This window comes from Petaurus breviceps, unplaced genomic scaffold (assembly GCF_028583685.1).
Source record: "Petaurus breviceps papuanus isolate PSGF00001 unplaced genomic scaffold, PetGlider_PUasm1.0 176, whole genome shotgun sequence".
In the NCBI taxonomy this organism is placed as follows: domain Eukaryota; kingdom Metazoa; phylum Chordata; class Mammalia; order Diprotodontia; family Petauridae; genus Petaurus; species Petaurus breviceps.
Window position 1 is genome coordinate 14,792,290 of NW_027185771.1, and position 16,427 is coordinate 14,808,716.

Below are 16,427 nucleotides of genomic sequence, written 5' to 3' on the forward strand. Positions count from 1 at the left end.
CATAGAACTGTTGATAACGAAGTGCTTTCAATTCTTCAAAACATCTGTCATTTCCTCTTTATAGGTACTTTGTCGAACAATGCAGCCCAACACCCTTGCTCTGTGCCTTGATAACTGTTTCACAGTTAGCTGTGGCTGAAAAAAAAAATCCATCAACTGATGGCAAATCCTACAGTAACATAGCCTCTCTGTAGTTAGCCAGACCAGACAACTTCAAGCAAAAGATACAGAGTCAAGCATAGGCTCATGCTCAGGCCTTCCTGGTTCAGTTAGGACCTGCAGTTGCTGGTTGACTGGCCAACCCAGTGCCCAAAGACACTCTGATGAGTTACCAGAGGAGGGCTAGAAAAGAGAGTTATCCCAAACAAAAACTGTCGTCAATCAGACGAGCCCTACTTCCACTTCAAAGGCAGTGAATCCAGGAAAGGACAGCCCCTACCACCATATCCATCCTCCTTTCCTACACTGCAGATGCGGTGGATGGCCTGAAGGCCAGGAGCTCCAGTGTCATCTCTACTGACTAAATTATTGGCTCCCCACATCTCCTGGGTATGAGTCTTTGGAGCTCAGGCAGTTGTGATTTTTGGCTTAGATGAGTGACAGTAAGAAATTAAAAGGGAAAAAACATTGACATAGTGAAGGACCACCTTCCAACACTGGAACATGGCACAGGGCATTTGGCTACTGACTCCTCACCTCCAACCTCAAATGACATGCTCCGTGGGAGCAGCTCAGTATCCTCTCCAGTGAGGAAGACAGCTTTCACCAGTTTTATCTCTCTTCACTGAACTCCCCTTATAGAGTACAAAGCAAAGGCCTCTAAGATGCTGGGCCACCCCAGCCTTCCAGAGAAAGGTGATGAATATGACCACCCCATACATCTACTCTGTAGGACCCCTCATCCCAATTGCTTGTACTGAGTCAGACCCCCGGGGACCTGCAAGTCCCATCTGGACCCTGTTTTTGCCCCTAGATGTGGATAAGTCTCTCCTCTTTTGTGATACAACTTCCCTGAATGCAAAGCTGGTAGGTCCCTCTCAGGTAACTTATGATAATGGTGTAAACCAGAGGCATCATACATACAGGCCACAGTATTCCCAAATGTGGCCTGAGCCAGATTAAAATGTAATTAGGAAATATTTAACAAAATAAATAAAAATACAACAAAATGGAGATAGTGTTGATATAGTATTGATGTGATTTTCTAAGTCAACATGAGGCCCTTAGGAATCCTTATGTATAGCATGGTGCCCCTCCCCCCCCATTTCTACTTGAGTTTGACACCAATGGACTAAAGCATCTGCCATTAGATTGTCTGTTTTCAGTGTTACTGGAAACCTGCCGCATGTCATAATTATCTGCCAAAGGCATTTCCTTCACCATTTGAAACAAAAAGTTCCCCGATCATCTCCATCTATAACCAATACTTCCCCCTCCCCAGTCTGGTCATGGACAACAAGCAGCAATAGCCCCACCATCTGGAAAGTCTTAAGGCTAATCCATCTCAAGCAAGAAGAAACCAATGCAAATGTGCTCTCCTTTTGCCAAAAATGGTCCCAGTCTAAGAAGCCTCTGAGTATACCTTTATGGGATCACCAAGCTGAGCTGAGAGCTTCAGGCAACTTTACACCATGTTAACCACTAAAAACGAAGTGGTACCAGGAAGGCCTTCTTGCTGAGGCACAGCTGAAGGAAACCCATGCTTGGGTTTCTGACCCAAACAGAAACTACCACAGCTGAGTAAAGGGCCTTTCAATTAGGATTTCCTTCCCAAGTTCTTTCCTGAGCCAGTTGTGACAATCTCAGGCCACATGGTCACTTGAGGGAAGCCTCCTGGTTTGACTGTGGTGAGATGGATTACAAAGAGGCCATGTAGGATAATGGACAGAGTGCTGGAAGAGGGCTCAGAAGACACTGATTCAAATCTGGCCTCAGACACACGAGCCATGTCATCAGACTTTCTCGGGACTCAGGTTCCTCATCTAGAAAATGAGGCTGCACTTCATAACCTCCATGGTCCTTTCCACCTCTCGCCCATGTCCCTACGAAATCCTTTTACACTGTTGATGGTGGCCACAGGACAAGGAAAAAGCATATCCACAGTGCTGGGGACAGGTGAACTCCCCAAGAAGGCCGCTGACAAACGGCCGATGGGGGCGGCCAGGGAGCAGAACTCTGGTTTCCCAGACCCACTGGCCAACCAAGCGGATGATCAGGAGCAACTCATTCAATGGGACCCTGTTTTCTCACCTGCAAAGGGAAAGGGGGGAAGGGAGGAAGAAACCTTGAAGTCCCTGCCAGTGGCAGAGTCCATGTTTCCTTGTTAGAGGAGTTGTGTTAACGGAGAGCCAGGGAGGATAGCAAAGCTCTGTCTGGACAATGGATGAGGTCACCTGAGCCTGTCAGATCAAAGGCAGCTGTCATCTGTGCTTCTGAAGCATCTGCCCCTTGACTTTAGGCACACCATGACTTTTCTGCTGCAGGTGAAGTTACTACTCATGTTTCATCTCAAACTGAAAGTTCAACCCTCTCAAATCATACAGACTGGCTGAATTTTGTAAGATTTCAAAAGAACAAGGAAGGTTCTGGTTATGTTCTCTTCCCACAGGAAAACACTAGAAGCAATCTCGTATTCCTTTAAAACCTTTACCTATGAGAGGGTGTTTCTTCCTCCTCCAATCCCAGTGGAGATTAAGTTCATTCTCCTGATGCAGACTGCAATCTATTACTGATCAGCATGGTTTCCTTCCTCTACCTGCTGCAGGTTTAATTACTAACAACTCAAGAAAAGCTCAAAAGCAAGGGTTCTAATCCTCTGTGTCACAGAACACTTTGAAAGTCTGTGAAGATTGGACCCCTTCACAAAATAACGTTTTAAATGGAAGGAAATGCTAAATTCCAGTCATAAACTGGTAAAAATAAAGATTTTTTTTCCTGCTCAAGTTCACAGATCCCTTAAAAATGTCCATGGACCTGCTGGAGACCACCCATTAAGTAAGACATGTTCTAGTGACCCCATTAAGCATTATACTGATTTTGCTAAGAACTATAAACATCTAGAATGAGTATTCTCAAGCTGGCAGACATGATCTTGTTGTTAAAATACTTTTTTAGAACTGTATTTTAGTATAACTGGTTTTCTTTCTAAGCTTTTACATCTTATTTTATTATTTTAAAGACACTGTTCTGAGAATGAGGGCACCCATGGAACCCCTGACACAAAAGCAGGGGAAGAACCCTGGGCCTGGTGCCCATCTCACCCCCGCCTCTTTCTCAGTCTCCTCCCATCCTGGACCCCTCCTGCACACACTCTGGGATACAGGGACACTAGCCTCTGGCTGCTCCTCACATGGGACACACCAATTCTTGGCTCTGGGCATTTTCTCTGGCTGTCCCTCAGGCCTCCTCCAATCTACTTCCTGGCTTCCTTTAAAGCCAAATCTCACCTTCTACAGGAAACCTTTTCCAGCTCCCCTTAATTCCAGCACTCTCTCTCTCTCCACTCATTATTTCAACCTTATCCAGCCTATATCCTGTTTGTCCATAGCTGTTCAAATACTGTCTCCCTCCCTAGACCATGAGCTCCATGAGAGCAGAGACTGCCTTTAGTCCTTCTTTGCAGCCCCAATCATGGCCCCTAGAAAACATTTACTAAGTGTTTACTGAAACTAGATCTAGAACACCAGAGCTAGAAAGGACCAGAGAACCAAAAATGTTTCCACAGACAACACATAATGTCAGAGAAATATCATCTAATCTAACCCCACCCATCCCCTGCCCCCTCTTCTTACAGACTCTAAGGAGGAAAGTGACTGACCAAAGGTCAAACAACCAGCTCCTGCTTCAAAATGACCCTGACGTGCTGTGCTTCCCTCCAGTTTTCTTCCAAGTGCTCACAATGCACCACAAGGAAGGGAGGCCGGACTTCACAAAGCTTGTCCAGAGCCACCAGGCTTGAGAGCCAGGCCTTGTTTAGCTCTGGTCCTGCCTGAGGACTCCACACTTTTAATCTTACAGTCGCCTTTGCTCCCTCTAGCTGGTGCCAGCTTCTTCTTATTAATCAGGGTGTGGTTCTTAACTCCCCCTTCCCAAGAAAGCCCACTGATCACATTATAACAGCTTTTGTGCAACTTTATTTCTTTGTAACTGGAAAAGTCCAGGATGGCAAATGAATTTTAGTTTATAAGCCTGAAATCCATGGAAATATCACCCACCTTTGGGTTAAACTCAAGGGCATAGGTGACAGTCTGGGGACTGTCTTGAGTTTTTGCTTCCAAAGTAGAATTAAGGAAATATACAGCCTGTTTACAGTGGGGATTCCAGGAGCACTCACCCTGTGGGAGAAAAAAAAGAGATTTTAGGAGTTCTGAGCTTTTCAATGACCAAGGCCCTTTTCCCAAACCCAATAAGGCAGGGAGCAGAGGGAGTTTACCCTGAGAAGTTGATCTTTTTTTCAATTTCAGGTAAAGATTTTACATTAATCCCTATTACATTTAATAGAAATTAATTATTATCCCTCCTGACTAACCCCTAGTAAATGCTATCATTAGATTCACGTGGTAGCACCTTGTTAGGCTTGTGATGGATCCCGATTCCATCATCTGCTCTCTCCCCTCACCAATGGCTCCTGCCCTCTGCTGCCAAGCCCAAGTCGGATGGCTCATTTCCTGCTCTAGATTCTTTAAGGGCTCCAGAAGACTTTGTGGGTTAAAACACAAGTAGCTTCACCCGGTATTTAAAGCTCTCCAAGCTGGCTCCCCTTCTCCTTCCAATCTCATTCCTCACCACTCCCACAATCTCAAATTCTTCAATCCCCAGGATCCTGCTGCTGGCTGTTTCCTGGACAGGACATTATCTCTCCTGCAGTGTCCCCCAGGATGTCTGGAAGACGTTCTCCCCTCACCTCTGCCTTCCTGATCTCCCCTCAAGCCTGATCACTATCATTTCTCTCTCTTTAGTCTATCACTAACACATACTGGTGTGCATGTGTGTCTCCTCAGTGCACACATTTAGGGTTAGCAAAGTGTAAGGGCTCTGAGGGCAGGATTACTTCCCTATTGTTTCGTTTGTCCCCAGCCCCTCACAAGGAGGACCTGTGGGACAGAAGGGTGAATGCTCCCAAGAACTTAGCCAGCATGAGGAAGGAGCAAGATTTCTCACTGATTTTCCAATGGGCTCTCTCAGTCACTGCAGATAAACAATGATCTAAGAACAGAACTGAATGCCAGGGAGTGTTAGCTAGACAGCCCCAAAGAAGCTGGGCAGCCCTTCAGTGAACTCAGGTTGCTACCTGACCCACAGGTCCATATTCTCTTTAACACTGACATGTTTTCCTCAGATTCCAAGCCCATCAGGCCCACAGCAGGGAGGTGCAGGTGAGCTCAGGTTAACAAAAGCACCAACTCTGAGCAGGCCCTCCTGAGCCGTCCAAGTACCAAAGGCCGATGCCTCTCCTGAATGCCATCTGCTAATTTATACAGTGTAACCACAAATGAGATCATATTTGTAAAGCTTTTTGAAAAACTTAAGGTGCTACATCAATTCTATTGTTACTATTATTATTATCATTAAACTCACAGGCTCATCATTCTTTCCAAAATTACATTTATCCACACTATCATGCCTATTAGCCCTCTGGGGCATGTCCTATGCCACCTCTACTGGCCAGTTATCCGGGTTCCACAGCCATAAACAACAAAAAACAGTAACTCCCAAGAAGGTCGGATGGGAGATACATAAACAGAAATAGCCAAAGTGACTGATGAAGTACAGGTATAACCACTAGGTTAAAACCAAAAAAACACCTAACCTACTTCTGATATGTTCATTCTAGAATGTACCTTAAATCAATAAATAACAGCTATCGATTTAAGTGCATAACCCATGCCAGGCACTAGAGATACAAAGAGGAGGAACGGGAACCTTATACCTAAATGAGTATAATCTGAACATTTACAAAATAAAGACAAAGTAAACTTGCGGGTGGGGGTGGAGAATCAGGATGACCAGATCAGGAAAAGACTCCACGTAAAAAGTGGCAGACAAGTGTTTTGAAAGAAACAAGGCACTCCAAGGCCAGTTCTTGATTAGGCAAGTACAGCAAATATATCCCAGGAGCAGGACTTGGAAGTACATGTGTCCTTCTCTTTGTATGGGATGGTTTTATAGAAATGAAGGGAAGCACGCACTGTCCCAGTCGTGCTCTACAACCCTCCAGATACCTGGGCCTCGGTCATCTGGATGAGTCCTGTGCTGATCGAGCTCTCGGCAGTCAGGTGGTACTCCATCCAAAGGACCACCCCATGACTCCTTCCAGGCCTGGAAGAAAAAGCCATGAAGAGTGGTGTGAGTTGCTGCCTGAGAAGATCTTCAGTAAACCAAAGTGGTAGCTATTTCCACCTATTTCCCAAACCATTTGTTTGTCCTATCACTTCTGGACCTGCCTGGGAAAAAAGTCTTCTTCAGAGAGCTCAGTTTCCAGCTCTTCCAGAATGGCAAAGAAGTCATTATGACAGTTCGGAGCCGGAAGGAAAGGGCAGGGTCAGCCAGAGTGGGTCCTACAATGGCCACACCCACCCAGTGGTCCATAATCCCAAGACTTGAAAGGCCATGAGATGAGTAGGTTCTCCTGGTAAAATAATTTCCCAAAAGAAGAATTAAAAGTGTACCCAACAAGCCTTAAGGGCCCTTTCCTTTCTTCACTTGCTATTTCCAGTTCTGATGAGCACTTGGGATATCCTGGAGCAGAAAACCACTACAGAGACCAATGTGGTGAAAAATCACTTCATATAACTAAACAGTGACACTTCTTAATGCTTTAAACCCCAGTCTTTCCAGAAGCCACTTGGCTCACTCTGTTTGACCTTGCTCCCCCCCACCAGACTGTGAGCCCTCTGAAAGAAGCTTCTGTCTCTGACCATGGCAGGAGCTTAATAAGTGTGTGTGTGTGCTTGACTGATGAGGACTGCTTGGGAGTGATGGTGGGCAGGGAGTGGTCAGCACCCATTCCCACAAAAGGACATCCTTCACAACAGAAAAAGAGGCAGAGGAAACTTCACTATCTTTACGAAATAGCTACTTTTCTAAATACTCAAGGACCTTCCCAGGGAAAATGCAGAGGTGTCTGAACACCACAACAGGAAGGTCCCAGAGGCCTTGTGCTTTGCAAACTTTAAAAAGTGTACAATTTCTAGTTATTACTATTATTGGAGGAGATTCTTGTTTGGGTACAAGATTGCACCAGATGACCTCCAAAATCCCTTCGAACTCTGAGACACTGTGATTCTACAATATAACTGCATTTCTTTAAAAAATATACTATGAACTTTTTACCTATTCCCACATCAATAGATGCTTTATGGATATCTCCTGGGCATTTTATAATCATTTCAAACTCACTGAGTCAAAAATCAAACTAAATATCTTTCCCCTAAACCTGCCCCTCCTGCAAACTTCCCTATTTCTGCTCAAGGCATCACCATCCTTCTAGGTACCAAGATCATATCCTAGGAATCATCCTTAACTTTTCTGGGTCCCTCCACTTCCACAGCCAGTTGGTAGCCAAGCCTAGCCAGCTCTACCTCCCCAACAGCTCCGTCTCATCAGCCCTCACCTCTCTTCCCCCATGTTGCTAACACGATTGTTCATCAATTCTCAATTAGATTACTATAATAGCCTTCTATTGGTCTCTTTTTTAAAGAATATTTTCCATACAGGCAAAACATAGTGATATTAAAGACAGAATGAGTAAAGACAATTTATACTACAGATCTCCCAGAAGAACACAATAAATGAAAAAACTTGAACCCATAATGCAAGAATACAAGAAACTGCCCCGAACTTCTAAACACAGAAAATAACGTGCCAATTTTTAAAAAAATCCATAGATCACCTCCAGAAAAAAAAAAAACTAAGGCTGCAAACTCCAAGGCAAATGGTGGTTAAAATTAACAATTTCATTGGGAAACAACAAATTCTGCAAGCAACCAGGAGAAAGATCTTCAAATACAAAGTATTGGAAATCTGAATAATACCAGACCATTCAACAGTTCCAAAGAGCAATGGAGCTAGATCAAGGTCAGACCAAGGTGACCTGTCCTGCAAGTCGGAGTCTAACCATAAATGAAAAGAGATGGACATTCAATAACAGCCATTCAATCAGGGTAGCTACAAAGCAGTACGACCATCTGGGAAGGCAACTTCCCCCCACGATCGTGTTTCCTAAAAAGTGACACTCCACAAAACCTGTACAAAAAACCATTCTGATGTTGGTGGCACTAGGGGAGGAAGACATCTGCTAGCACCCGTCTTCCTCTGCCACAACCACATCCTCATCCTCTACCCCACCTTGGCCTCTTCCTTCAATAGCTTCTCTTTTCTTAGGTTTCACCTTTGGTTCAACACTTACGAATAAAGCACCTAGGGCTGCGCAGCCTGGAGGATGAAGGAACACATGGTATTTCCTTAAAAACTCAGTGTTTTCAATTATACAGGTTCTCAGTTCTTCAAGGTCATTTTCACAGCTTTAAGATGTGTATTCATACTAACAATTATGCAAATGAAGTAGCTACAACATCCATATCCTTTGAACCAGAGACTCCATTCCTGGGCTTATACTTCTTGATTAACCAAGAAGAAAGTCCCCAAATACACTAAAATATCTACAGCAGCACTTATGGCAGTAAGAGGGACAGCTGCTTAATTGACCACCATTTTGTTCCATCAGGGACTCTATCTGTGGGGGTCACTACAAGGAACACTGTAGTGCCTGCCTAATTATACCTGAGAACCTGGCTGTGAGGGTCTTCTGCCAACAGCTCAGCAAACCCTCCCTAGGATGGTGACATCCTTTCAAGGAAAAGTCAGACTTCCAGTTCTTCTTTTTTTTTTTTTTTTGGAGGGCAATTAGGATTAAGTGACTTGCCCAAGGTTACACGGCTAATTTTTGTGTTAAGTGTCTGAGGCCGGATCCGGAACCTAGGTCCTCCTGACTCCAGGGCTGGTGCTCTATTCACTGTGCCACCTAGCCGCCCCCAATTCTTCTTTATAAACAGACTGAACATGCTCAACTCTATCTCACAATGATGGCTTGCTAACCAAAACAGCAGTGCCCTGCTGTGTCTCTAGAGAGTGGAGGAAATGGTTAACCTGAAAAGCATAACCAAATAAACAAAACCAAATTGTCTCTGCAGCTGTAAGAAAATGGGCCAAGTTATTGAAGAGGAGAGTTTCTGAAATTATGGGTCAAACAGAAAATGGGCTCTTCCTTCACTAAATTCACACAAACTAGTGGCCTCATATCAGGGATGGCACAGGTGTAACTACAGAAAGTGAAAAGAAAAACTCTTTCAAAATGTGATTCTTCTATGACCGAATAACTGGAGTCTATAATAAAAATCATTCAAGAGAAGCAATGAAAAGGACCAGTGTCTGAGTCTGTCTTGGTCTAAGTTGCTGGGCTCTATGCCCAAGCTAGGGTTTACTGCACTGAAAGTCAAATCCTCAGTGATCACTGAGGGAGGAAAAGATGAAAATAAGCCCCTTCAGAGGGAGACGGAGCAGATGTGGAATCATCAGGGGTCTGGGGATGCCCTGTGCAATAGTCTTCCTCACTTTATCTGCTCTGGGGACCTGAGCGACTGTCCATCCAAGCCCCTGCTCACCTTTTCAGGGTGATGGAGCCTTTGACACTAAGTGGCTGCTGGGGAACAGGCTTGAGGAAGTCAAAGGTCAGGAGCCGCTGGGGCTCTGACAAGCATCGGCTTGAGTACTCCCAGAGAGGGTGAGGCTCTGCTTCCCCGGCTTCCCTGAAGTCCAGCGAGTGCTGAGGAGAAAGGAGCAGTGACAGTAACAACCGCCTGAACTTCTGCAGCTCTCAAGGTCTGCAGGCCTGCTCGCACAATCACCAGGACGAGGCAAGGCTGGGCTGGCATCCTTCTCTCTCACTCACAAGGGAAGTGCCTTCCTTGGCCCTGGCCTCACACAGTGTAAGGGTCGGAGCTGAGACCTGAACCCTGAGCCTCCTCACTCTGCATTAACAATGACTCACAGATAACGGGGTCTACAAGAAAGGGATGAGCAGGACAGAACCCAGCAGGGACGCACAGGAAGCCTTGGCCCTGGCAGACCGCATGGGCAACAGCTGCAGCTCACACGTACACAGTGCTTTAGGCTATAGCCGGATTTCCTTGGAGGGTTAAATCTGTGCAGTCACAGGCCTCTCCAATCCAAGGCCTGACTAGTGCTCCTTGCTACTCTGTCGGTCTCTCTCTCTAGAAGCTTCCTGACATTTGACAGTAACTTAGCTGCATTCCAGCCACTGTAAGGCTGTACTTCTCATCTGGGGAAGAGCCAGGGGGAAGGACGGCAGGGAAGGCCTGAAACCCTCATCTCCTGTGCTTCAGTCAGTATTTATTTTTAATTCAGTGAAAATTCTGCCCCAACTCCCCACCATCACAGTGTTGTCCCATGGTGCCCTGGGGACAGGCAGTCTCAACATACCTAAAAAAGGGTCATTTCTGTTTGGCTAAGGAGTTGCTTCCTGCCACCTGTCACAGCAGAAGCTGCCCCTCCCATATCCCTTTCCTCCAGCCATAAGAAATGGGCTGGGAGATGAGAGAGGCCCAGCAGAGTCAAGGCTGCCCCAACCAAGGAAGGCTGAGGGAAGCAGCCTCCACACCCCACACTCCAGCCCACCCTCCAGGGCAGGGAGATAGAACACAAGGGAGAGTGCCCATAACATCATCTCAACACCTGTCTGTGCAGGACACCCCCACTGACACTATCAGCATGGGACTACTCCAGTCCCACTTAAGGATGGCAGACTGTGCCCACCTTAATCATATCATCCATAATGTGAACATCAAAGCCTTCACAGCTACCACATGGGCTTCGGATCCGCCACAGGTCCTGGGAACAACAAAATAAACATTCACGTTCTATACCAATCTAATGAGAAACAGGTCTGTAAATTTTACCAGGAAACCAAAAGAGAACTGGAAAGGGAAAAAAACCACATATCCACAAGTAGACCCACAGCTGAATCTACGTTCCCTGAAAAGTTCATTAAAACAGCAGATAGGACAAATCTAAACAGCTAGAGAAATACTGATTACTCATGGGTAGACCCAGTAATACCACAAAAATAACACTACTAAATTATTTGTTTAGTGCCACACCAATCAAAGTACCAAAGAATTATTTTATAGTTTAAAAAAAATAAAATCCATCTGGAAGAAGAAAAAAAAATCAAGAATATCAAGGGAATCAATGAAAAAAAAGAGAAGGAAGCTGGGACTAGCAGTACTAGATCTCAAATGAAGCCACAAAGATGTAATCATCCAAACCATCTGATATTAGTAAGAGTGGTGGATCAGTGGAACAGATTAGGCACACAATATACAGAAGTAAATGAGCACAATAACCTAAGGACTGAAAAACCCCAAAAACCCACTGGGGCAAGAACTCACTAGTTTGCAACAACTATTGGGAAACTGGAAAGTAGTCTGGCAGAAACTAGGTATAGGTCATCTCCTACTGTGTGGGTGTACACATACATGCACACATACATGTACACATATATACGTGTGTATATATGTACACACTCACTGAGATAATCTCAAAATAAGTACATGATTTGGACATAAAAGGTAACATCATAAACAAATTAGGGGAACATGGAAAAAATTCCAAGTTACATCTGGATAAGGGAAGAGTTCATGACCAGACAAGAGACAGAGAGGACCACAAGACATAAAATGGATGTTAATTATATTAAATTTAAAAGGGATGGCACAAACAGAACCAACATAGCCAAAATTAGAAGGAAACTAAGAAAAAATGTTACAGCAAATGTCTCTGATAAAGGTCTCATTTCTCAAATATATACAGAACTGAGACAAACTTTAGAAAATAAGCGCCACTTCCCAATTGATAAATGGTCAAAGAATATAAAGAGGCAGTTTTCAAAAGAGAAAATCAAAGCTATTAACAGTTATATTTAAAAAAAGCTATAAATCACTAATAATTAGAGAAATGCAAAGTGGGACAACTCAGGTTGTCTCACTCAGGTTCTGCCTCATACATATCATATTGACAAAATGGACAAAAAAGGAAAATGGCTCTTAAAAAAACAAGATTCTATTATACTGAACTCTGCAATACACATCATTTCAAATGCCCCATCTTAACCCAAATTATCTGAAATAAAATTGTCACAGACAGCTTACCTTGAACTCCACCACCACCATGTGCAAGGAGGCGGCTTGTGGCAATACTGTGATGTTGTTAGCAAGGTGTTCAGTCACAGCTGTCCTTGCATACCAGAAGTACAGATTGTGCCATGGCAACAGACTTGTTGTAAAGAAAGGCTCCCCAAGAAGAACAGAGATCTGGACAATCAGAAAAAGAAGATGACACCATCAGCCTGATTTGACTTGTCATCAAGTATAAGCCATAAATCCTAAGCATGCAGAAAGGAAAGAGGACTTTCCAATTTTAAGGAAATATGCATGACTGATAAATATGACAAATTCAAAGTCATTTCTGCAATCTGAAAGCAAAAAGGTGAAGTTATAATGGTTTCTATTATTTATCAACTTAGTATCTTTACAAATGTTAATGCATTAATCAAAAAATCTTTAGAATATTAGTGGGATAAGTAACAAAGCAAGATCTATTACTTGAAGACAAGAAGTGGCTTTGCAATGAGACTAGTCAATACTGGAATTTCTTCATTAAAACAGTCTTGCATAAACATACCATCCATATTTCAGTCTTTATTCCCTTGTAAAGAAATATAATAAGTTTGAGGGGGGCAGCTAGGTAGCACAGCGAATAGAGCACTGGCCCTGGAGTCAGGAGGATCTGAGTTCAAATCTGGCCTCAAACACTTGACACACTTACTAGTCATGTGACTTTGGGCAAGTCACTTAGCCCCAACTTCCCTCCAAAAAAAAAAAAAGGCAAAAAGAAATATAATAAATTTGATTAGGTAACTTAAATAAACCTTACTTAAGTGAAATATCCAAAAAAGAAAAAAGAGATGTAGCTTGGAATACTGCCTTCAGTAGGTATGTGTTACTAATGCAAACATGTGGCATCTATTACTCACCTTTCTATCACCCAAATCTGCAGAGGTGAGTAATTCAGGACGCTTCTCTATTATGCTAATTTTATCCTCCAGGTGATTAGCCTTAAAAATCTTTAAGAGAAAAAAATAAATTTGGTTATTTTCTAAACGACTTCAGTTTTTGCTTTCCAAACACTCATTTTTCTTTTATGTGTATTCAGCATCAAAGCATCATGATGTGTGGAGGGCAAGCCTGCCAAAGAACCAACACAAACGGCTCTCGTAAGCGCTGCAAAAAACCCAGCTTCCTTATGACAATACCACTTCCTGAGAAGAATTTCAGATTCGCCCATTTCATCTCCCGATACATTTAACCCCTTTCCCCGACACCCACAGGACAAGGACAAGGACAAGGACATAAACTCATCAGGACATGAATGTGATCGATTCGATCCTCCAAGTGGGATTGTTCCTTAGACAAACAATGCAGAATTATTACTGCAACTGTTCTTTTTACTATTCTGTGAAATGAGGAGAAAAGTCTTAGTAAGAACAGGTAACCTCAGATTTTTTACCAAAAACAAATTTAAATATAGCAGCATATGTTAGTTTTATACTTAGGCAGAAAATAGGATAATCTACAAGGCACCTGTTTTTCCACTTTGTTCTAAATTTCAAAGGGATAGAATAAAAAACGACAGTTCAATGCCAGATGCTTAATCTCCCATATCACCATTCTAGCCAAATCCATCACGTCCCCTGAATATGTATCCACTCACTTTTTTCATCAGTCGATGTGACACTGCTGAGTTCTCCACTGTGAATACCTAAAGGGAATCATGTGCCATTAGTCACAACTGGCTTGAATTCATAATACCGTTAGAAAGTTATAAATACTAACACTTCCTAAGAGCATAATAAAAAGAGGGATTAGGAAATACCATCTCTATGACAGATACTGTTCCAATAACTGTCCACATTATCCAGGAACACAAACCATGATGTAGCTCCAGACAATATGCCTTCAAAGTCTCAAAACCTTAAGCTCTGAATTCTAATGATGACTGCTGGGTTATACCTATGAGCTAACCAGAGCCCCTTAGTGTCTAACACATGTATCTACAAGGCATGAGTATTAGGCCAGACAAATAATAATGTCTAAGAAGAGCTTTTAAAAGATACTTTGATTGATGTGAGCACTTCCTGTGCCACATGCCTTAGCAGATATTTCCCTGGGTTGCTGTGGGCCAAACCCAGTCATCACCTGGCAGCCAGGCCTCTGGTGACAGGCTTCTCTGTACTTTCAGGCTGCTGTCACTTAAAGACCTCCTGCCAGAGAAGACTTCACTCCTTCAGCACTGCCTCCCGGAGCACCTGCTCACATTCATGAAGCACTCCCCTCACACAACACTGCCATACAGGAAGGGCAAGTCCCACCATCCTTGAAGGCATCAACAGTCATAGCATGAACAACACACCAAAAATGTTCAGCATGTGGGTGAAGGAAAAGGTATAAACTGTAAACAAAAATGAGGTAAAAGTGCTAGAAGTAGTTAACTTCAAAAATGATCTGATAAGAAGAAATGTGCTATTACCTGTTCTGCCCCCACACAGTGAGCCAGGATTGGAAGCAAGCTGCCATCACTGATGCAGAGACAAACACTGTCTGCTTTCAATACCTAAGAGAAGAAAACAATTGTCAGCATCTGCTTCTGATACAGATTAAAAGGTTTTCAGATATCATTCGTCAAGAAATCCTTAACAGTTTAAATACAGAAGAAACTCATTAATCTGACTTTATTATTTCAGAACCGACCATAATGAAATGTGGTCTGAACTAACCTTACCATCTATAGAAATTACGATAAAAACAGACTGTTAAGCTAACGAAGTCTATAAACAAGACTGAAGAGGTGGGTTTAACCTGTTCAGGAGAAGGGTTTTTAAGGAAATTAGCACTTTTTAAAAATGCATACTACTACTACTTACAAATAATTCCATCTGCCAAGTCATCCCTAGGGAACTGCACCGTTTGCCACATAACCTACCTCACATCTCATGACTCCCCAATACAAACTGCCCCCTATACACATAATACTCATTCCAAACAACTCTTGTGCTGACCTTGTACCCACAGGTTGAATGCCCTTCATGTATCTCTATATTGATTCAGTCCCTTCACTTCTCTCAAGCACTGCCTTCTCCATGAAACCTTACTTGATTGCCTAGTCAGCAATGACTTTTTCCCTTCTGTGAATTTTTATAACACAGTATGTCTATACCAGACAATCTTGGTTAACTATATTCTACCTTGAGCTTTCCTCTAATTGTTCTCATATGTTTACATCTTGTTTCCCCAACTAAACTCTGAGCTCCCTGACCACAAGAACGAAGTCTTCTCCTCCTTCTTACCTGATTCTCCTATCCCCACAATAGCACATTAGGTACATAGAAAGCATATACTTGTCAACTTCTGAGTGGAAAAAAAAAATGCCACACATTTATATGAAATATATTGTAAGCTCTCCCTTAAAGTATCCCAGAAAGGAATGAAGCCAGTCTTTTAAGATCTCATAATTTAGGGGCAGCTAGGTGACGCGGTGAGTAGAGTACTGGCCCTGGCGTCCTGAGTACCTGAGTTCAAATCTGGCCTCAGACACTTAACACTTACTAGATGTGGGCCCTTGGGCAAGTCACTTAACCCCAATTGCCCTGCCTTCCCCCCTCCAAAAAAAAATCTCATAATTTAATGTCTCAAACCTTATCATCATAACATCTAAACCTAAATCATTCATGCTATGCTTAAAAATAATTCCTTGACATGGTACATGTGTGTATAGAGAAGTTCTAGATGGCAAAGAGATTTTTCAAAGGGAAATTAGCTTCTAATTCTAGTATAAGATTAATTCAATTGTTAGATAATCTAAACTTCAGCCAAACTCAGCCAATTAGAATGGATATGGCATAAGCTAATATCATAACCAAGTTCTAGAAGGACTTAGGCAGATTCACAGATGAAATTAAGAGAATCACAGGATGTTTTAGGGACATCCCTAAGCTTCTAAAGTTGACTGACACAATGGAAGAGAATCATCTCCAATCACAAACTACTGAAAAAGACTCCTAAGCAGGCATCTTTGTGAGTCTGACCCAGTGCATCACTGCAGACAGCCCTCAGCTATAGGAATCAAGTATAGCAACTTTACTCTTAAGTTAAATCCAGTCTTCTTTAATAACACCTAGCAAAAATGCATTAGAAATATATTCCAAATAATTACAGTTGCCTGGTGAGGGCAATAATTCAGGTGAACGTGCACTTTATCATTACGTTTCCTTGAAAGAAAAAGCCCCTCAGACT

At 43.0% G+C, this 16,427-nt stretch overlaps 1 protein-coding gene across 9 annotated transcripts in view; it reads right to left on the reverse strand.

The window, feature by feature from the left end:
• Positions 1-4,110: 4,110 nt before the first annotated feature.
• The window catches only part of PRMT7 (protein arginine methyltransferase 7), a 75,410-nt gene continuing 63,093 nt past the window's right edge, over positions 4,111-16,427 (reverse strand). For 8 of the 9 annotated variants that reach the window (XM_069085670.1, XM_069085669.1, XM_069085671.1 and 5 more), the window contains 8 exons: positions 14,665-14,748; positions 13,849-13,896; positions 13,112-13,201; positions 12,228-12,389; positions 10,834-10,908; positions 9,663-9,823; positions 6,222-6,318; positions 4,111-4,334 (listed from right to left, as the gene is read on the reverse strand). In XM_069085670.1, the coding sequence (XP_068941771.1) occupies positions 4,176-4,334; positions 6,222-6,318; positions 9,663-9,823; positions 10,834-10,908; positions 12,228-12,389; positions 13,112-13,201; positions 13,849-13,896; positions 14,665-14,748 (876 nt within the window). In that variant the 3' untranslated portion in view covers positions 4,111-4,175. The remainder of the gene's footprint in view (positions 4,335-6,221; positions 6,319-9,662; positions 9,824-10,833; positions 10,909-12,227; positions 12,390-13,111; positions 13,202-13,848; positions 13,897-14,664; positions 14,749-16,427) is intronic. The other variant, XM_069085677.1, reaches the window with a different exon arrangement.